General features: G+C 48.4%; 2 protein-coding genes across 2 annotated transcripts in view; one reads left to right on the plus strand and one right to left on the minus strand.

Annotated features, from left to right (window-relative positions):
• Positions 1-21,701, minus strand: part of LOC140425005 (biotinidase-like) — a 60,203-nt gene that overhangs the window by 27,675 nt on the left and 10,827 nt on the right. The gene's annotated exons all lie outside the window — the stretch shown is intronic.
• On the plus strand, positions 1,601-20,065 carry LOC140425643 (uncharacterized). The gene is made up of 5 exons (XM_072510151.1): positions 1,601-2,246; positions 5,338-6,477; positions 14,406-14,536; positions 16,258-16,396; positions 19,900-20,065. Exons 2-5 carry the CDS (start codon positions 5,360-5,362, stop codon positions 20,063-20,065), a joined length of 1,554 nt encoding a protein of 517 aa, XP_072366252.1. The 5' UTR covers positions 1,601-2,246; positions 5,338-5,359.

A 21,701-nucleotide genomic window follows, 5' to 3' on the forward strand; every position in this document is an offset into this window, starting at 1 on the left:
AGATATCAAAAGCTCTTCCCTACCATTCTAAGCGACAGCTCCCCTAGTCTCTTCTCCTGCCCTCTTGCCTGGATCGCAAACATCTCGCTTTTCCCCATGTTCAATTTATACCTCCAAAAATTGCCAAATTCCCCCAAGATTCGCATTACTTCCCCCATCCCCTCGAACGGGTCCGAAATGTACAAGAGCAGGTCATCTGCGTAGAGCGAGACCCTGTGCTCCACCCCCTCCCGAACCAGCCCTTTCCAGTTCCTAGAGGCTCTTAATGCCATGGCCAATGGCTCTGTGGCCAGAGCAAACAGTAACGGGGAGAGGGGGCACCATTGCCTTGTCCCTCGGTGTAGTTCAACATACCCTGACCTCAGCCGGTTCGTACGCACACTCTCTACTGGTGCCGGATAGAGCAACCGCACCCATTCAATAAAGGCCTCACCAAACCTAAACCTTCCCAGCGCCTCCCACAGGTAATTCCACTCCACCCGATCAAAAGCCTTCTCCGCATCCATCGCTACCACCACCTCCGCCTCCTCTCCTTCTGAGGGCATCATAATAACATTTAGAAGCCTTCGAACATTGGCCTTGAGTTGTCTGCCCTTAACAACTCCCGTCTGGTCTTCCCCTATAACCCCCCGGGACACAGTCCTCTATCCTTGTGGCCAGTATCCTAGCCAGCAGTTTGGCATCCACATTCAGTAGAGAAATCGGCCTGTATGACCCGCATTGTTCCGGATCCTTCTCCCGTTTCAAGATCAATGAAATCGAGGCCTGTGACATTGTTGGGGGGGAGGACTCCCTTCTCTCTTGCTTCGTTAAATGTCCTCACCAGCAGTGGGCTCAATATCTCTGAAAACTTCTTATAGAATTCCACTGGGTAGCTGTCAGGGGCCTTGCCCGACTGCATGCACTCCAGCCCCTTGATTATTTCCTCAATCTCAATTGGGGCTCCCAGCCCCTCCACCAGGTCCTCCTCCACCCTCGGGAACCTCAACTGATCCAGAAATTGCCTCATCCCCTCCACCCCAGCCGGGGGTTCCGACTCATATAATTTACTATAAAAGTCCTTAAACACCTCGTTCACCCCCCTGGGTTCAGGACAGTATTACCGTCTCTAGTCTTTACTTTACCTATCTCCCTGGCCGCCTCTCTTTTCCTGAGCTGCTGCGCCAACATTCTGCTTGCCTTTTCCCCGTACGCATAGATCGCCCCCCCCTTGCCTTCCTCAACTGTTCCACTGCTTTTCCTGTGGTCAGCAGCCCAAACTCCACCTGTAACCTCCGCCGCTCCCTCAGTAGCCCCACGTCCGGGGCCTCCGAGTAACTCCTGTTCACCTTGAGTATCTCCTCCACTAACCTATCCCTCTCAGCCCGTTCCACCTTTTCTCTGTGGGCCCGTATCGAGATTAATTCCCCTCTGACTACTGCCTTCAAAGCTTCCCAGACCGTCGCTGCAGAAACCTCCCCCGTATCATTTGTTTCCAGATAGTTCTGGATGGATTTGTTAACCCGCCCACGGACCGCCTCGTCCACTAGCAACGCCACATCCAGTCTCCACAACGGGTGTTGCCCTCTCTCCACAGTAACCCGTGACGAATGTGATATAAAATAGTTACTTTAGAGTTACTAGTTAATGTAATGTAGAAATAAGCCACTTTGATTCTTGCAGTTAGGGACAAAGGAATTTGAGACCGCATGGAAAAAGCAGGAAGAGGTGTGTCTATGAGGGTGATGCTGCATTGATAGGGGCCAGAGAAAGGGATTGGAAGTGAGCCAATCAGAATAGATCGAACAGGTCAGGAGGGACATAGGCTGACCTATGTCCGTCGAGTATGTGAAACTTGATACCATTTGAATTGATTTTGCAGAGATCCCTTTGTCTTTTAGTTCAGTCGTTTTCTGGAATGTAAGAAGCTGGATGTCTCTTACATTTCTGTAAGATGATTCAAGCTTGCAAGCTAAATAAATAACTTCTGTTTACGTGCGAATCCGTCTCAACTTTTATTGAGGCCAGACTGACAGAGAAAGAAATTTGGAGATCTACATTTGGTGCCGAAAACCGGGATTTCTCTGGGCGATCCTGATCCAACTGCGAAATCAGAATTAGACTGATTATGAACAGGAGGACGGGAACAAAGGGCCCTCAATGTAGAAATGGAAAACGACCAGCATTGATTGTTCCCCTCTTCTTATCGTCTGATTAGTCTGGTCACTCGCGGTTGGCACAGAAAGACTGCCTCGACGAAATCACAGGTCAGTCTGGGGATTAGCACTTTAATTGATGGGATTTCATATTGTTGTTTCGGCTTGGGTTAGGGTTTTGGGCTGATGGGACTTTAATTAATGAAGGTTCAGTCTATTATCAGGGTTCAGAGGCTGATGGGACTTAAATAATAAAGGTTCAGTCTATTATCGGGGTTCAGAGGCTGATGGGACTTAAATAATAAAGGTTCAGTCTATTATCGGGGTTCAGAGGCTGATGGGACTTAAATAATAAAGGTTCAGTCTATTATCAGGGTTCAGAGGCTGATGGGACTTAAATAATAAAGGTTCAGTCTATTATCGGGGTTCAGAGGCTGATGTGACTTAATTAATGAAGGTTCAGTCTATTATCAGGGTTCAGAGGCTGATGTGACTTAATTAATGAAGGTTCAGTCCAGTATAACTGTTTTTAAATCTGAAGATGGTTCAACTCTATGTGTGAGTGTTTTAAATATATAGTTGATTAAGCTAAAATTGTCTCCTTGGACTGTAAAGTTCCGAGGTCTAGTTGAGATTGTGAGGAATGCTGCATATTGGTTGAAGCAGAAGTCTCTCAAAGGGTTAACAGCAGCAGGCGGAGTTGAAAACAGACAGTGCTTCTCACTCAGGCCTTGAGATAACAGCACCAGTCTGCAGTGTAATCGGATACCTTTCCTTTGAGTCAGTGAACACCAGCAAAGTTACGTTTTGAATTAATTAAAGGAAACCAGTGGGTTTCTCCACCTCTTTGATAAAAGTTATTATTTTCGAAAGCAATTGATTGAAATTGCCAGAATCTTAAATTTTACTTACTTGAAATAAGGTTTATCTCATTTTATCTGGAGATTAATAGAAACTTAAAGAAGATCATGGACACCATTTTAAAAAGTGTCAATCTGGAGATGATAGTTGATTTTGCTAATACTTATGTGTATGTAACAGAAAAAAAACTTGTTAAAAGAAAAATTGTTAAGATAAAGAAATAATTAAGTTGTAAATGTTATACAAGTTTGTGTTAAGCAAATTGTAAATTTAGTTCTGAGTTGAGATCAGAGCTAAGCTTGCAAGTTGCAGTAATTCAATTTGAATTTTCAAACATTTTTAAGTTTAAAAAAAAAAGAGAGCAAATAGAGAAAAGAAGGACACAGATCTTGAATGCGTTGAATAGCACATTTCAAAGGCCCATAAATCTTTCTGTTATCTTAGACCTAAAACCTAGGAAGATTGACGAGCCATAGGAATGTCTGGGGCGTTTTAATGAAATCTACCGGGGGCAGTCAGGCGATTTGCTGTATCAAAATGGTCAGAATTCCCCTCAATACTGTGCTATGTTAATGCATTGCCTACCACCTTCTGTGGTTACTGCTGTGAAATGTAATAACATGAATTGGACAGAGAACGACCCTTCCCAGATGGCAAGGGCAGTCAGATTTTACTGGAAGGAGGGTGTAGGCCAAGAAGGAGGCTCAGTTACAAAGGTTAAGACTGAGTATGTAATGAAAAAGGATGATCTGCGATCCCAACAAGCGGCAGAAATGGTAGTTTACCAGCAGGAGCTCCAATATAGTGACTTTGGGTGGGTGGATCAGCGAAGAGGAGGATGAGACAACAGTGCTATATTTCTATCACCCCCCAGTGGTGGACGTTAGACATTGAACAGTCACTCCATCACGTTACCCTGGCCTATGACAGAACTGGACGAAACAGGGAGTTGGAGGACAAATACCGGCCATTACTTGAGACCGAATGGCCAGTCAAGGTTACAGCCACAGTCACGGGAAAAGAAGGTACAGCCGATTTTGTTACAATATCACCACATTTATGGCCACAGTCAGCTTCGGTAAGCCCTCATATTACACGTCAGGTCCATGACCAGTACCATGCCAGGGATATGGGGCGAATGGTCAGCATCTTACCGCAGCTCGTCAGAATAGGTATGAGATATACCTTTTGAACAATCCACGTCTGACATTTAAACACTGTACCACTATCAATCCAGCCTGTTTTCTTAGTGGTCCCCCTGTCCATGAAGACGCACCTGGCCACGACTGTTTAGCCTTGATTCAGGAAACTACCACAATAAGGGGCGATTTGAGTGACATTTCGTCAGAACAACCTGACATGATTATGTGTGGTCAAATATCCCACCGGGGTTTAGTTAATGACCTACTGCAGGCCCTCCTTCTGCCAGCGCAGATTTCCGTTATTAAATGCGCTGCCCACACGAATGGTACAACCCCAGTTGACGTTGGTAATGAACGAGCAGATTGTGCAGCGCGCACAGCCGCACAAATTCAGCAAGTGATGGTGCCTAAAATGTTAAGTCAGACTAAACGATCTACTATGAATGTGTCTGCTTCTGACAAGCCAATGCCAGACGTCATAAGGTTACAGGAGGACGCTCCTGAGAGTGATAAACAAATGTGGAAACGGTTAGGTTGTACATATGATTCTGTTTCCTCTTTATGGACCACGCCTGCACATCAGACTTGTATGTCTGATGTACTGGCTTTATGGGTCATCGAATGTGTACACTTTGCAACTCATTGTGGGGCTCGAGGGACTAGTGATTTGTTGCTGGACACTTGGTGGCACCCTAAAATGCAGGGGTTGGCCCAAAGTATCAGTAATCGGTGTTTGATTTGTCAGCAATATAACACCGGAAAAGGTATCCCTTGTGGGAAGGGGCAAACCCCGTTGCCCAGTGGTCCCTTTGAGACGCTCCAAATGGATTACATTGAGTTGGAAAGGTGTCAATGTTACAAATATGTTTTGGTCATTGTGGATGTGTTCAGCAGATGGGTCGAGGTGTATCCGACTATCTATAGTAAAGCTGCTACTGTGGTTAAAGTCTTGATGAGGGAAATCATTCCCCGGTACGGTATACCAGCTCAGTTAAGTTCTGATAATGGGCCTCATTTTATTGGACAAATTAACAAGGAGTTTTGCTCCCAGTTGGGCATACGCCAGCAGTTACACTGTGCTTACAGACCGCAGGCAGCCGGGGTGGTTGAGAGACACAATCAGACCCTCAAAACTAAAAAAATTGAGTCCATCTCCACTACTGTAAAAGGTCGGATACTAACCTGCCTCCCTTCTCCAGTGCTATTTTACAGGTGTGGAGCATGATGGAGTGGCTACGCATCGTCTGTCTGATATTTGGCCTCACTTCGCTTGGCGTGTTATTGGCGATGGACATGGAAAAGGGGAATATTATGTATCTGTGTAGCCCCAACCAATCTACAAGGATACATCACCTATGCAAAGGTGATGTTCTTCGCTGCCCCCATATACGAGGACATGGTATCGACTCATGGAAGGTCATCAAAGTTAAGGAGAATGCGGGAGTCATGAAGCAGCTGCACCGGTCCCGGCGATGGGAAGGGAACATTATATGGACATTGCCTTGTTTTTGGAATACATGTAAATTTGATTTTGGATGTGTTAAAAGTGGTACAATAAAGGTAACATCAGGCTGTCAGAAGAGTGTAGGAAGAGACCATGAGAAAGAGAAAGGGACTAGAGAGAGGACGGGGCGTGTGAGAAGGGAAGTACAGCTAGAACGTAGGTTACCGGGAGATGCACTTAAGTTAATTAAAGGCCAAACTGAGGAAAACCCGGGTAGTATGAATCTCTTCTACCAGATTTACCACCGTCTGTATGGCCAGGGACGGGTTGTCTGCTACCCAAACCCCGCAGCGGTGTCTAGGTTATTTCCTGTTTCACCGCTTTGGGGCACTCCCCAAACGGTGGTTCATTGTCAGCGTTCCGAGCCATTGCCCGAGCACGTCACTCTTCCTTACGATCCAGATTCAGCACCACCGGCTATTTGCCTTCCCCTTCCTCGGGGTAATTCCCATTCACAGTACGATAGGCTGCGACGGTGGAGGGCGTACATACCTAGCCACTTCACTCCCAATAGGGATTCCCGGTCGTACGAGAATTGCTTCAGCAGTGAAGGATATGGCTGTTTGCTGGTAGAGGTGGACACAAATATAACATGTCTGTTTCCCACCTGTACGGACAGGAGGTGCCATATCACCCAGGCGTCTGGCCAATGCGTTTGTTATAACACCACTTGCGTTCCATTGAACGCTGGCCTCCAGCTCCTTTGTGGCTGGGCGAATGTCTCTCATATCACTGTTGGGAATAGGGCTTTCTGCATTGCTGGGCGGCCCGAATGGGCATTTCAAAATTGGATAAACTGGGCTAGTCCTTACGCAACCGATATGCTGATTGTGATGCTAGTCTCCACACGGAACAAGGATACTACTTTTTATTTAATGGTACGGCGACCAACGTTTTGTCACCCCATTTCCCCGCCGAATTGCTATAGGGACTCTAGTCCCTACCACAGTCCCCTGCCCTTCGGCGTGGAACCTGCATAATCAGTTAGCACGCCGGGCAGTCTCTGCTGAATTTTGCGAGAACTGGAAAAAACCTCAGGTTCTTGCACCCAACCGGGGCCACTCAGCCGGGTGGGGCATTCTGAGCGTATTGACACTGGGAGGTGTGGGGGGTTCCTTGGCTGTTAGTGATCGGAATTATTTTATTTGCGGCCTTACCATCTTGGGAAATGAAACCTTGGGAGCCCTCGGGGCAATAACTAAGGAGTTGTCTCAGCTACGGTTGTTTGCAATGCAGAACCGGTATGCTCTTGACTATCTTCTGGCCCGTGAGGGTGGGGTATGCGCCATAGTACAGGGCAAGTGGATCATGGGTGTTCAGGACTTGACCGCTAACATTACTACATTTATGGATCGCATACGGGATCACTTGGACGGGATGCAGGATCCTGACTCTTGGGGTAACTGGGGATCTGGAGGATGGAAGGACTGGTTGATAAATATGGCCATGTATCTAGTGGTAGCTATCGGCTGCATCTTTGTGGGCCTGGCCATCCTTAAATGTGTGATGGGTAGAATGCGGGGTGCACTAGATCAGATCACCGCCCCAATCACCGAGAAAAAAAATTTAACTGTTAAAATCCATGAGGGTGAAGCAGATGAAGGGGGGCTAAGGCAGGAATTGGAAATGCAGCGACGGATCTTTTTAGATGAGGAACCGTAGCTATAGATTGGATAGTTCGGTTATCATGGAATGATAAAAGGAGGGAATGACGAATGTGATATAAAATAGTTACTTTAGAGTTACTAGTTAATGTAATGTAGAAATAAGCCACTTTGATTCTTGCAGTTAGGGACAAAGGAATTTGAGACCGCATGGAAAAAGCAGGAAGAGGTGTGTCTATGAGGGTGATGCTTCATTGATAGGGGCCAGAGAAAGGGATTGGAAGTGAGCCAATCAGAATAGATCGAACAGGTCAGGAGGGACATAGGCTGACCTATGTCCGTCGAGTATGTGAAACTTGATACCATTTGAATTGATTTTGCAGAGATCCCTTTGTCTTTTAGTTCAGTCGTTTTCTGGAATGTAAGAAGCTGGATGTCTCTTACATTTCTGTAAGATGATTCAAGCTTGCAAGCTAAATAAATAACTTCTGTTTACGTGCGAATCCGTCTCAACTTTTATTGAGGCCAGACTGACAGAGAAAGAAATTTGGAGATCTACACCCGTTGATCCACCCAGTGCGGGGCATGATCCTACACTGCAATTGCCAAGTACACAGTATCCACCACCTTCGGTATTAGCGCTCTGCTCAGAACAAAAAAGTCGATGCGAGAGTATACCTTGTGGACATGTGAAAAAAAAGGAAAATTCCTTTGTCCTCAGCCGTGCAAACCTCCATGGGTCTACTTCCCCCCCCCACCCCCCCCCCATCTGTTCCATAAAACCCTTCAATTCCTTTGCCGCAGCCGGCCTCCTCCCTGACCTGGATATTGACCGGTCCAATTCCGGATCAATGGCTGTGTTGAAGTCCCCTCCCGTGATCAGTTTATGTGACTCTAAGTCTGGGATGTTACCTAATACCCACCTTATAAATTCCACGTTGTTCCAATTCAGGGCATATATGTTCACAAGTACCACTCGCACCCCCTCCAGCTTCCCACTCACCATTATGTACCTACCCCCTTGTCTGACACGATTCTCACTGCCTCGAATGTCACATGTTTGCTGATCAAGATCGCTACCCCCCTGGTCTTTGAGTCCAGTCCTGAGTGGAACACTTGGCTAACCCACCCCTTCCTCAATCTCGTCTGGCCTGTAATCTTTAGGTGTGTCTCTTGTAGCATTGCCACGTCCGTCTTCTGTTCCCTCAAATGCGCGAACACACGACCGGCCCATTCAGTCCTCTCACGTTCCATGCGATCAGCCTGGATGGGGGGGCTTCCAACGGCACCCCCCCCCCCCCCCCCCCTGCCAACTAGCCATCACCTTTTTAGGCCAGCCTTGAGCTCGCCCCCCCCCGCTTCCTCGAATCCCCACTCAGGCTGTCGCCGTTCCCGACCTACCATTTGTCCCCTAGTAACAGTTCCTCCCTTATCAGCAAAGCAGCTCCCCCACCTCTCTCCCCCCCCCCCCCCCCAGCAACAACACTAAAAACCCAATCCCCCAAGTCAAGCTTCAGCTTAACACCTGTCTACCCCCCCCCCCACTGCGCTTCCGAGAGTCAGCTGACCCATGCTGACTCGATAGCTCCCGCCCCTGGCACCAAGCAGTCTGTCTCCCTATTGTACTCTCCTCTCCCCCGCCCCGCCCCCCCCAGCACGTGAATAAACATTTTAAAAGCATCACATTCCCCAGTAAACAAACAACAGAAAAAAATACAGTGAAGAAACAATCACTTTAGAAAAAAATTGTCACCCAAAAAGCAGAACTAAATTCAAAGTCCATCCCCCCCTCTAACAAGGTCCCTACAAGACAGATCAACCTTTAACCATCCACACAGCCCATTATTTCACATAGAGCTACTTAAATTTTTACAATCCAGCACCACAAATCGCTGCCACAGTACTTCTCCAAGGCTTAAGTGTCTTTCAATTCGCCTCCAACATCATTTCTTTAATAAACGTCCATACTTCGTCTGGCATACCATTCCTCGTGTGTGATCCACAGGCGGGCTGGGTACAGCATCCCGAACTTCACCCCCTTCTTAAAGAGGGTCGTTTTTGCCCGATTGAACCCAGCTCGCCTCTTGGCCAAATCCGCTCCCAGGTCCTGATAAATGTGCTACTCACAGTTCTCCCACTTGCTGCTCCGTTCTTTTTTGGCCCACCGCAAAACATTCCTTGTCCATGAAACGGTGAAAACGTACCACTCTGGCCTTTGGCGGTTCGTTCGCTCTGGGCTTCCTCGCGAGGGCTCTGTGCGCTCTGTCCAATTCCAGAGGCCGAGGGAACGCCCCAGCCCCCATCAACTTCTTCAACATGCCGTCACGTAGGCCCTCGCATCCGATCCCTCACTGCCTTCAGGGAGGCCAACAATCCTGAAATTCTGCCTCCTGGACCTATTCTCCAGGTCCTCCAGCTTCTCCTGCATTCTTTTCTGGCGGTCGTTCATCATCACCACCTTGCTTTCCAGCACTGTTATATACTCCTCGTGCTCGGCCAACTTTTGTTCGACCTCCTGGATCGCTCTCCCGTGGGTTTCCTGATTCTGAACCACTTGATCAATCGAAGCCTTAATCGGGTCCAGCATGTCGTTCTTCAGCTTGGCAAAGCAATCCTTGAAAAACTTCACCAGCTGCTCCATTGACCACTGTGCTGTCTCCCCGCGGCCCTTGCCCTCCGCCATGCTGTCCCGTGTTTCCAGCTCTGCTTGCGTCTCCCTTATAGGATTTTGTCGTCTCACACGGCCACTTCTGGTCCAATTCTCCATACACCGGAGGGGGATTTCTCCTTACTGTCTCACTTTTCACTGCTTTATCCCATAAAATCCGAAAAAAAACAGGGGAAAAAGGTCCAAAAGTCCGTTACAGGCAAGAGCTATCAAATGTGCGACCTACCCCTCCATGGCTGCCACCGGAAGTCGTGGACAGGATATATCTAATCTCTTTTCCACGTTGGCGGGTAGATGCCAGTTGTAGCTGTACTGGGACAGCTTGGCTAGGGGCACAGCAAGTTCTGGAGCACAGGTCTTCAGGACTATTGCCGGAATATTATCAAGGCCTTTGCAGCATCCCGTGCTATCCGCCATTTCTTGATATCACGTGGGGTGAATTGAATTGGCTGAAAACTGGAATCTGTGATGTTGGGACCTCAGGAGGAGACCGAGATGGATCACCCACTTGGCACCTCTGACTGAAAATTGGAGCAAATGCCTTATCTTTTGCACTGGTGTGCCAGGCTCCTCCATCATTTAGGATGGAGATATTTGTGAAGCGTCCTCTCCCAGTGAGCTGTTTAATTGTCCACCACAATTCACTTCTGGATGACAGGACTACAGAGCTTAGCTCTGATCCATGGGCTGTAGGATCGCTTAGCTCTGTCTATTACTTGCTGCTTCCACTGTTTGGCACACGAGTAGTCCTGTGTTGAAGCTTCACGGTTGAGACTTCCTTTTTCACACCTGGTGCTGCGCCTGGCATGCTCAGCTGCACTATTTATTGAACCAATAATTGTAGAGTGGGGAACATGCTGGGGTCATGAGGTTACAGATTGTGGTTGAGTACAATTCTGCTGCTGCTGATGGTCCACATCCACTCTACGGGTACCCAGTCTTGAGTTGCTAGACCTGTTCGAAGTCTATCCCATTCAGCACGGTGGTAGTGCCACACAATACAATGGAGGGTATCCTCAATGTGAAGGCAGAACTTCACCTCCACAAGGACTGTGCGGTAGTCACTCCTACCGATACTGTAATGGACAGATGCATCAGCGACAGAAAGATTAATGAGGATGAGGTCAAGTAGGTTTTTCCCTCTTATTGGTTCCCTCACCACCTACCAAAATACAAGTTGTGTTGTTCAAGACTCGGTCAGCTCAATCAGCAGTGGTGCTACCAAGCCACACTTGGTGGTGGACATCTAAGTCCCCCACCCAGAGTATATTCTGTGCTTTTGTCACCCTTGGTACTTCCTCCAAGTGGTGCGGTGGTGTTGGTAACAGGAAATTTCCTTGCCCATGTGTGATCATGAGTCTTCATGGGGTCCAGAGTCGATGAGGACTCCCAGGGCAACTCCCTCCCAACTGTATACCACTGTGCCACCACCTCTGCTGGGTCTACCCTGTTGGTTGGACAGGACATGGCAGGGGGGTGGGCACGGGAGCAATAGGTCAGAAGGTGAGAGCATTGAGGGAGAACTAGGGAATAGGGACAGTGTGGCTCTGAGGCAGAGCAGACAGGGAGAAGTTGCTGAACACAGTGGGCCTGGTGGCCTGAAGTGCATATGTTTTAATGCAAGAAGTATTACGGGTAAGGCTGATGAACTTAGAGCTTAGATTAGTACTTGGAACTATGATGTTGTTGCCATTACAGAGACCTGGTTGAGGGAAGGGCAGGATTGGCAGCTAAACGTTCCAGGATTTAGATGTTTCAGGCGGGATAGAGGGGGATGTAAAAGGGGAGGCGGGATTGCGCTACTGGTTCGGGAGAATATCACAGCTGTACTGCGGGAGGACACCTCAGAGGGCAGTGAGGCTATATGGGTAGAGATCAGGAATAAGAAGGGTGCAGTCACAATGTTGCGGGTTTACTACAGGCCTCCCAACAGCCAGCGGGAGATAGAGGAGCAGATAGGTAGACAGATTTTGGAAAAGAGTAAAAACAACAGGGTTGTGGTGATGGGAGACTTCAACTTCCCCAATATTGACTGGGACTCACTTAGTGCGAGGGGCTTAGACGGGGCGGAGTTTGTAAGGAGCATCCAGGAGGGCTTCTTAAAACAATATGTAGACAGTCCAACTAGGGAAGGGGCGGTACTGGACCTGGTATTGGGGAATGAGCCCGGCCAGGTGGTAGATGTTTCAGTAGGGGAGCATTTCGGTAACAGTGACCACAATTCAGTAAGTTTTAAAGTACTGGTGGACAAGGATAAGAGTGGTCCGAGGATGAATTTGCTAAATTGGGGGAAGGCTAATTATAACAATATTAGGCGGGAACTGAAGAACATAGATTGGGGGCGGATGTTTGAGGGCATATCAACATCTGACATGTGGGAGGCTTTCAAGTGTCAGTTGAAAGGAATTCAGGACCGGCATGTTCCTGTGAGGAAGAAGGATAAATACGGCAATTTTCGGGAACCTTGGATGACGAGAGATACTGTCGGCCTCGTCAAAAAGAAAAAGGAGGCATTTGTCAGGGCTAAAAGGCTGGGAACAGACGAAGCCTGCGTGGAATATAAGGAAATTAGGAAGGAACTTAAGCAAGGAGTCAGGAGGGCGAGAAGGGGTCACGAAAAGTCATTGGCAAATAGGGTTAAGGAAAATCCCAAGGCTTTTTACACGTACATAAAAAGCAAGAGGGTAGCCAGGGAAAGGGTTGGCCCACTGAAGGATAGGCAAGGGAATCTATGTGTGGAGCCAGAGGAAATGGGCGAGGTACTAAATTAATACTTTGCATCAGTATTCACCAAAGAGAAGAAATTGGTAGATGTTGAGACTGGAGAAGGGTGTGTAGATAGCCTGGGTCACATTGAGATCCAAAAAGACGAGGTGTTGGGTTTCTTAAAAAATATTAAGGTAGATAAGTCCCCAGGGCCTGATGGGATCTACCCCAGAATACTGAAGGAGGCTGGAGAGGAAATTGCTGAGGCCTTGACAGAAATCTTTGGATCCTCGCTGTCTTCAGGGGATGTCCCGGAGGACTGGAGAATAGCCAATGTTGTTCCTCTGTTTAAGAAGGGTAGCAAGGATAATCCCGGGAACTACAGGCTGGTGAGCCTTACTTCAGTGGTAGGGAAATTACTGGAGAGAATTCTTCGAGACAGGATCTACTCCCATTTGGAAGCAAATGGACGTATTAGTGAGAGGCAGCACGGTTTTGTGAAGGGAAGGTCATGTCTCACTAACTTGATAGAGTTTTTCGAGGAGGTCACTAAGATGATTGATGCAGGTAGGGCAGTGGATGTTGTCTATATGGACTTAATAAGGCCTTTGACAAGGTCCCTCATGGTAGACTAGTACAAAAGGTGAAGTCACACAGGATCAGGGGTGAGCTGGCAAGGTGGATACAGAACTGGCTAGGCCATAGAAGGCAGAGAGTAGCAATGGAAGGATGCTTTTCTAATTGGAGGGCTGTGACCAGTGGTGTTCCACAGGGATCAGTGCTGGGACCTTTGCTCTTTGTAGTATATATAAATGATTTGGAGGAAAATGTAACTGGTCTGATTAGTAAGTTTGCAGACGACACAAAGGTTGGTGGAATTGCGGATAGCGATGAGGACTGTCGGAGGATACAGCAGGATTTAGATTGTTTGGAGACTTGGGTGGAGAGATGGCAGATGGAGTTTAATCTGGACAAATGTGAGGTAATGCATTTTGGAAGGTCTAATGCAGGTAGGGAATATACAGTGAATGGTAGAACCCTCAAGAGTATTGAAAGTCAAAGAGATCTAGGAGGACAGGTCCACAGGTCATTGAAAGGGGCAACACAGGTGGAGAAGGTAGTCAAGAAGGCATACGGCATGCTTGCCTTCATTGGCTGGGGCATTGAGTATAAGAATTGGCAAGTCATGTTGCAGCTGTATAGAACCTTAGTTAGGCCACACTTGGAGTATAGTGTTCAATTCTGGTCGCCACACTACCAGAAGGATGTGGAGGCTTTAGAGAGGGTGCAGAAGAGATTTACCAGAATGCTGCCTGGTATGGAGGGCATTAGCTATGAGGAGCATTTGAATAAACTCGATTTGTTCTCACTGGAACGAAGGAGGTTGAGGGGAGACCTGATAGAGGTATACAAAATTATGAGGGGCATTGACAGAGTGGATAGTCAGAGGTTTTTCCCCAGGGTAGAGGGGTCAATTACTAGGGGGCATAGGTTTAAGGTGAGAGGGCAAGGTTTAGAGTAGATGTACGAGGCAAGTTTTTTACGCAGAGGGTAGTGGGTGCCTGGAACTCGCTACCGGAGGAGGTGGTGGAAGCAGGGACGATAGTGACATTTAAGGGCCATCTTGACAAATACATGACTAGGATGGGAATAGAGGGATACGGACCCAGGAAGTGTAGAAGATTGTAGTTTAGTCGGGCAGCATGGTCGGCACGGGCTTGGAGGGCCGAAGGGCCTGTTCCTGTGCTGTACATTTCTTTGTTCTTTGTTCTTTGACATATGCAGGGATAATGATGATGGTGGTATCTGGGCTGATGTCTGTCAGGCATTATTTTGTGAGTATGACTATGTCAGACTGTTGCTTCACTGGTCTCTGAGACAGCTCTCCCAATTTCAACACAAGCCCCCAGTTGTTAGTAAGTCGGACTTTGCAGGATCAACAGGACTGCGTGTGTCATTGTCGTTTCTGGTGCCTTAGCCAATGTCATGTGACTTGTCCCTTTTCATATCTTTTTATTAAAACGGTAAAAAATATATACAAGGCCAAACGGTTCAAACACTAATTTTGTGTTGGAGAAACAGGGTACCCTCCCCTCAGTACCAACGTACGGGGAGGGAGGGTAGAAGACTCTGATTATTAAAACAGTTCACAACACAGTTGTACAAAAAACAAATGGTACAAGCACTAATCTTTGCGCTGGAGAGACCAACAGAAGGGAAAGGAAGTGGGGGGGAAAGCACAGGATAGGAGGGTGGTGGGGAGGGAGGGAGTCGGGGTGTTGGTGGAGGGGGGCCCAATAGGACACTGCCTGAACTATATACGGAGGCAGAAGAAACAAAAGAACCTTCAGTTATGATGTGCCAGATTATGGGAGTCCCCCACGTTGTGTTGTTCACCCTGGGGTAACACGGATTGCACACGATGCAATTAACTGATCAAGCATACACCAAACGAAGGCGTTGGTTCAATAAAAGATTTATTGAACCCTAGCAACAAAACACACAGCTGCCTGTGGGTTGACTCTCTACTACCCTAAGTAAACTAACATTAACTATCTAGACCAGGCTAACTCTGATCCACGTGTTGGAGATGTTGAATGATTTGTACACCCTGACTATCACTATAGCTATCACCAGTGGAAAGAGGCAGAGTGCTGATGCCTTGCGTGTTTTATAGTTGGAAGCCCCCCTCTGGTGTCCTGTCTTGTGATTGGTCGTGTTCTGTTCTGTACATTGATTGGCTCACCTGGGTGTCTGTCACTGCCTGTTTTTACCTCATGATGTGCATGGGTGCATATTATGACATCCCCCTTTTTTAAAAAAAATGTTGTCGGCTGCTTAGAACAGAAACGACATATTTACAAGAGTAACTATATACAAAATCGTTGAGTGGATGGATATGTAAGGTGTCTAGCGTGCAGAAACATAACATCATATATACAGGGAATTATTTATAACTCCAATCATTGAGGCTGTCGACGGATTCTCTTGGACCGCCTGAGAGGTGGAGGCGGAGATTATGGTGCCTTGACCGGTTGGCATGCAGCCAGGCTGGTGCCTCATGGTGCGAGATGTCCAGGTCGGGCAAAGTGACATCTGGGAAAGTGAGATCCGGTGGTGGCCATGCAAGTTTGCGTAGCGCCCTTCTGTTACGCCTTACAATCGATCCATCCACCATGCGAACCACGAGCGACCTGGGAGCAGCCTGTCGAACCACAACAGCAGGAGCTGACCAGCCGCCACCAGGCAACTGAATGTGAACAGTGTCCTTTGGAGAGAGGAGCGGCAGATCTGCAGCGTGAGCATCAAATGTGATCTTTTACCTGGTTCTGATTTGCTGCATCTTTTGCAACACTGGAAGGTGAACCAGGTCAGGTACATGAATGGCTGGGACAGTCGTCCGCAGGTTACGATTCATTAGGAGCTGAGCCGGAGATAACCCATTGGACAAAGGGGTTGCCTGTATGCCAGAAGAGCGAGATTGAAGTCCAAATCTGAGTCCGCAGCCTTACAGAGCATTTGCTTCACGACGTGGACTCCTTTTTTGACCTTCCCATTAGATTGTGGGTAATGCAGGCTTGAGGTGATGTGCTGGAAGTGGTATTGCTTTGTAAAGTTGGACTATTCTTGACTGAAGAAACAGGGACTGTTGTCGCTCACGTAATCAATAATCAGGACGTAGTCACGCTCGTTGACGTGAAAGAGGCCCACACCAACTCCAGACCACGGCGAGGTCACGAGCTCATGCTGGTGAAGCGTCTCTTTGGGCTGAGCAGGCAGGAACCGCTGGCATGTCACGCAGTTGAGATGTCCTCATTGATGCCGGGCCAATAGACAGCTTGCTGGGCCCTGCGCCTACACTTTTGTCCCTTGTGTATCTGCGTGAGCACCAAGCTCTGGAGGCTGCGCGGAATGACGATGCGATCCAATTTCAGAAGGATCCCCTCGACAACAGTTAGGTCATCCTTTACATTATAGTATTGGGGCATTGCCCTTTCTGCCAGCCATTCGTGAGGTGATGTATGACCCGCTGCAGCAGAGGGTCCTTGGCGGTCTCCTCCCGAATGATGCCGAGTCGGTCGTCGGATGACGGGTGGGTGCTGGCACACAGTTACACCTGCGCCTTGATGTCGTGCATGAAGTCTACCTGCTCACATGGTGAGGTGATGGCACGGGAAAGGGCATCCGCGATGATTAGCTCCTTCCCGGGTGTGTAAACCAGTTCAAAATCATACCTGCGGAGTCGAAGGAGAATGTGCTGGAGCCTGGGTGTCATGTCATTTAAGTCCTTGTGTATAATGTGCACCAGGGGTCTGTGGTCCATCTCCACGGTAAAGGTCGGGAGACCATAGACATAATCGTGGAATTTCACGATGCCAGTGAGTAGGCCCAGGCAGTTTTTCTCAATTTGAGCATAGCGTTGCTCAGTGGACGTCATGGCCTTGGACGCGTAGGCCACTGGAGCCCAGGACGAGGTGTTGTCCTTCTGCAGATGCACCGCCCCAATGTCGTCCTGGCTGGCGTCTGTGGAGATCTTGGTCTCCCTCGCTGGGTCAAAGAAGGCTAGAACAGGAGTGGTGGTTAGCTTCGCTTTCAACTCAAGCCACTCTGCTTGATGTGCGGACAGCCACTGGAAAGTGGTGGACTTCTTCACAAGGTGTCTGAGGGCCGTGGTGTGTGAAGTGAGATTGGGAATGAACTTCCCCAGAAAGTTCACCATCCCCAAGAAGCGGAGGACCGCCTTCTTGTCCTCTGGAGTCTTCATCGTGTTAATTGCCTGGACTTTGTCTGGGTCCGGCTGCACGCCCTGTCGTGGACCAGGTGATGACATCGTCAACATAGACCCGTACACCGTCAATGCCCTCGAGCATTTGCTCCATTATTTGATGAAAGATTTCGGAGGCCGACACAATGCCGAATGGCATTCGGTTGTAGCAATATCTCCCACAGGGAGTGTTAAATGTGCATAGCTTCCGGCTGGACTCATCCAGCTGTATCTGCCAGAAGCCCTTCGATGCGTCCAGCTTTGTAAAATATTTGGCAAGCGCCATTTCACTCGTCAGCTCCTCCCGCTTTGGGATCGGATAGTGTTCCCTCATAATGTTGCGGTTTAGATCCTTGGGATCGATGCAAATGCGCAGTTCTCCCGAGGGCTTCTTGACGCAGACAATCGAGCTGACCCAGTCAGTTGGTTCCGTCACCTTGGATATTATCCCTTGATCCTGGAGATCCCGCAGTTGTGGCTTCAGACGGTCTTTGAGGGGCGCTGGCACCCGGCGCAACGCATGGATGACAGGCGTGGCATCAGGCCTGAGCAGACTGTTATAGCGGTAGGGCAGCGTGCCCATCCCTGTGAACTCATCCGGGTACTGCAGTAGGCGCTCCTCAATGTCAGCTTGCAGAGTGTTGTTAGCTGAGGACATGGCATGTACACCCTGAACTAGCTGGAGGTGCTTGCATGCTCGGGCACCAAGCAGAGAAGCCTTGCCGGGCTGGACGATCTCAAACCGCAAAGTGGCCTTGACGGCCCTGTTGGATACTTGCAGGTGACAGGACCCTAGCGCCGTGATGGCATTCCCATTGTAGTCGAGCAACTGGCAGACTGGAGGAATGGTTGGCTGCCTTTGGATACGAGCACGATCTGCTTTGGATATTAGGTTGGCCGAAACACCGGTGTCGAGCTTGAACCGGAAGCTGCAGTTGTTGACTTGTACTGTGGCACGCCACTCGTCCGCATAATCCACATTAAGGATGGGTGTATGTGTTGGTGAAAGTGAGGAGGCATGGTTACGCATGGTGATGATGCCCACTCGATATGTGGACTCCGGGCAGTGGTCCTCTGGATCCGTGACGGGATTAGGTTCCAAGTCCTGCAGCCCTTGCTGCACACTTCAAACTCGTTTTTGTTGGGCCTGGTACCGCTGGCCCCCTGTTGGAGGTGCAGATCTGCACAGAGCAGCATAATGGCCAAGCTTCTTGCAGTTGAGACTTCGCCTGCTTCTCACGGGGCATTGCCGCTTTAAATGGACGGTGCCGCAGTTGGGGCACGTCATAACGTCAACGTCGTGACGTTCGGCGCGTCGTCACGCCTGCGCAGTGCGGTCAGCCGCCGCTCGCACCTGCGCAATGTAGTCTTCGGCCGCTTCGTTTTCCCGACCGTGGTGCGCAGGTGTGGGGGCCCTGGAGAAATGGCCACCTTCATCTCGATGTTCAGGCCCCGCATTTGGGCGATGGCCTGTACACTTTCAGCCTCGTGGGAGGCGAGTTGGTCCTGCTCTGCCGACTTCAGGCGAGAATAGCGACTTTTCGCCAGTTCGTGGACTTTGCACGTCTCGATCGCCACTGGCAGGGTCATATTTTTTATTTTTAGGAGCTGCTCCTGCAGGGCGTCGGAGTGGACGCCAAACACAATCTGATCCCTGATGAGGGAGTCAGCGGTGTCACCGTAGTTGCAGGATTGCGCTAGAATGCGAAGCTGAGTAAGAAAAGATTGAAAAGGCTCGTCCTTACCCTGAAGGCACTGCTGGAATACGTAACGCTCGAAGCTTTCATTTGTTTCGACCTCGCAGTGACTGTCGAATTTTTTGAGGGCAGTATGGAACTTTGCCTTGTCCTCACCGTCGGAGAAAGTGAGCAAATTGAAGATTTGGATGGCCTGGTCCCCCGCAGTAGACAGCAGCAGGGCGATTTTTCGCACATCAGAGGCACTTTCGAGGCCCGAGGCCTCAAGGTATAGACTGAATTTTTGCTTGAATTGTCCAATTTTCAGGACAATTGTGAACCAGGTGGGTTTTTAGGACAATGGGCAATGATTTTCTAGTCACTATTACCAAGACTAGCTTTTAATTCCAGAGTTATTAATTGAATTTAAATTCGATCGGGTGGATTGGCCACACTAAATTGCCCCTTAATTGGAAAAGAATTGGGTACTCTAAATGTTTAAAAAACCAGAGCTCCCTGCATGAATAAAAGTAGAGAAATTAAAATAAAATAGAAGAAGGTTTCTGCTAAAGCTAGATTCATAATTTAGTAGAGAACCAAAGTGGAACTCAAAGTACAAAGAACTAGAAAAGAAAACTTGAGGAACAAAGTTTCTGCAGGAGACTTATTTAGCGGGTAACATAAGAAGGAAGACCAAAAATCTTTCTAAACATTAAAACGTAAAGGGTAATCAAAGGAAGAGATGGGCCACTTGAGGACCAAATGAGAGATAATCTTGGGGCAGCAGAAAGGATGGCTGAGGCACTAAATTAATATTTTATATCTGTCTTCACTGAAGAGTGGATTATGCCACTGTCACAGAAAAGGAACAGGAAATACAGCAATTGTGTCGGATAAAAATAGAGAAAACTCTAGATGGGTTCCTTGCAGGCTATGACATATCGCACAAGGTGACAATGGAAACAACTGCACCTCAAACATTCATCTTGGAGGGCCCCCTGTAGCGCACAATGACTTACGAGAGAGACGAGTAGTGATGAAGTCAACAAAGAACAAAGAACAAAGAAATGTACAACACAGGAACAGGCCCTTCGGCCCTCCAAGCCCGTGCCGACCATGCTGCCCGACTAAACTACAATCTTCTACACTTCCTGGGTCCGTATCCCTCTATTCCCATCCTAGTCATGTATTTGTCAAGATGGCCCTTAAATGTCACTATCGTCCCTGCTTCCACCACCTCCTCCGGTAGCGAGTTCCAGGCACCCACTACCCTCTGCGTAAAAAACTTGCCTCGTACATCTACTCTAAACCTTGCCCCTCTCACCTTAAACCTATGCCCCCTAGTAATTGACCCCTCTACCCTGGGGAAAAGCCTCTGACTATCCAATCTGTCTATGCCCCTCATAATTTTGTATACCTCTATCAGGTCTCCCCTCAACCTCCTTCGTTCCAGTGAGAGCAAACCGAGTTTATTCAACCGCTCCTCATAGCTAATGCCCTCCATACCAGGCAACATTCTGGTAAATCTCTTCTGCGCCCTCTCTAAAGCCTCCACATCCTTCTGGTAGTGTGGCGACCAGAATTGAACACTATACTCCAAGTGTGGCCTAACTAAGGTTCTATACAGCTGCAACATGACTTGCCAATTCTTATACTCAATGCCCCGGCCAATGAAGGCAAGCATGCCGTATGCCTTCTTGACTACCTTCTCCACCTGTGTTGCCCCTTTCAATGACCTGTGGACCTGTACTCCTAGTTCTCTTTGACTTTCAATACTCTTGAGGGTTCTACCATTCACTGTATATTCCCTACCTGCATTAGACCTTCCAAAATGCATTACCTCACATTTGTCCGGATTAAACTCCATCTGCCATCTCTCCGCCCAAGTCTCCAAACAATCTAAATCCTGCTGTATCCTCCGACAGTCCTCATCGCTATCCGCAATTCCACCAACCTTTGTGTCGTCTGCAAACTTACTAATCAGACCAGTTACATTTTCCTCCAAATCATTTATATATACTACAAAGAGCAAAGGTCCCAGCACTGATCCCTGTGGAACACCACTGGTCACAGCCCTCCAATTAGAAAAGCATCCTTTCATTGCTACTCTCTGCCTTCTATGGCCTAGCCAGTTCTGTATCCACCTTGCCAGCTCACCCCTGATCCTGTGTGACTTCACCTTTTGTACTAGTCTACCATGAGGGACCTTGTCAAAGGCCTTACTGAAGTCCATATAGACAACATCCACTGCCCTACCTGCATCAATCACCTTAGTGACCTCCTCGAATAACTCTATCAAGTTAGTGAGACACGACCTTCCCTTCACAAAACCGTGCTGCCTCTCACTAATACGTCCATTTGCTTCCAAATGGGAGTAGATCCTGTCTCGAAGAATTCTCTCCAGTAATTTCCCTACCACTGAAGTAAGGCTCACCGGCCTGTAGTTCCCGGGATTATCCTTGCTACCCTTCTTAAACAGAGGAACAACATTGGCTATTCTCCAGACCTCCGGGACATCCCCTGAAGACAGCGAGGATCCAAAGATTTCTGTCAAGGCCTCAGCAATTTCCTCTCCAGCCTCCTTCAGTATTCTGGGGTAAATCCCATCAGGCCCTGGGGACTTATCTACCTTAATATTTT

The sequence above is a fragment of the Scyliorhinus torazame genome, chromosome 6, assembly GCF_047496885.1.
Source record: "Scyliorhinus torazame isolate Kashiwa2021f chromosome 6, sScyTor2.1, whole genome shotgun sequence".
Classification (NCBI taxonomy): domain Eukaryota; kingdom Metazoa; phylum Chordata; class Chondrichthyes; order Carcharhiniformes; family Scyliorhinidae; genus Scyliorhinus; species Scyliorhinus torazame.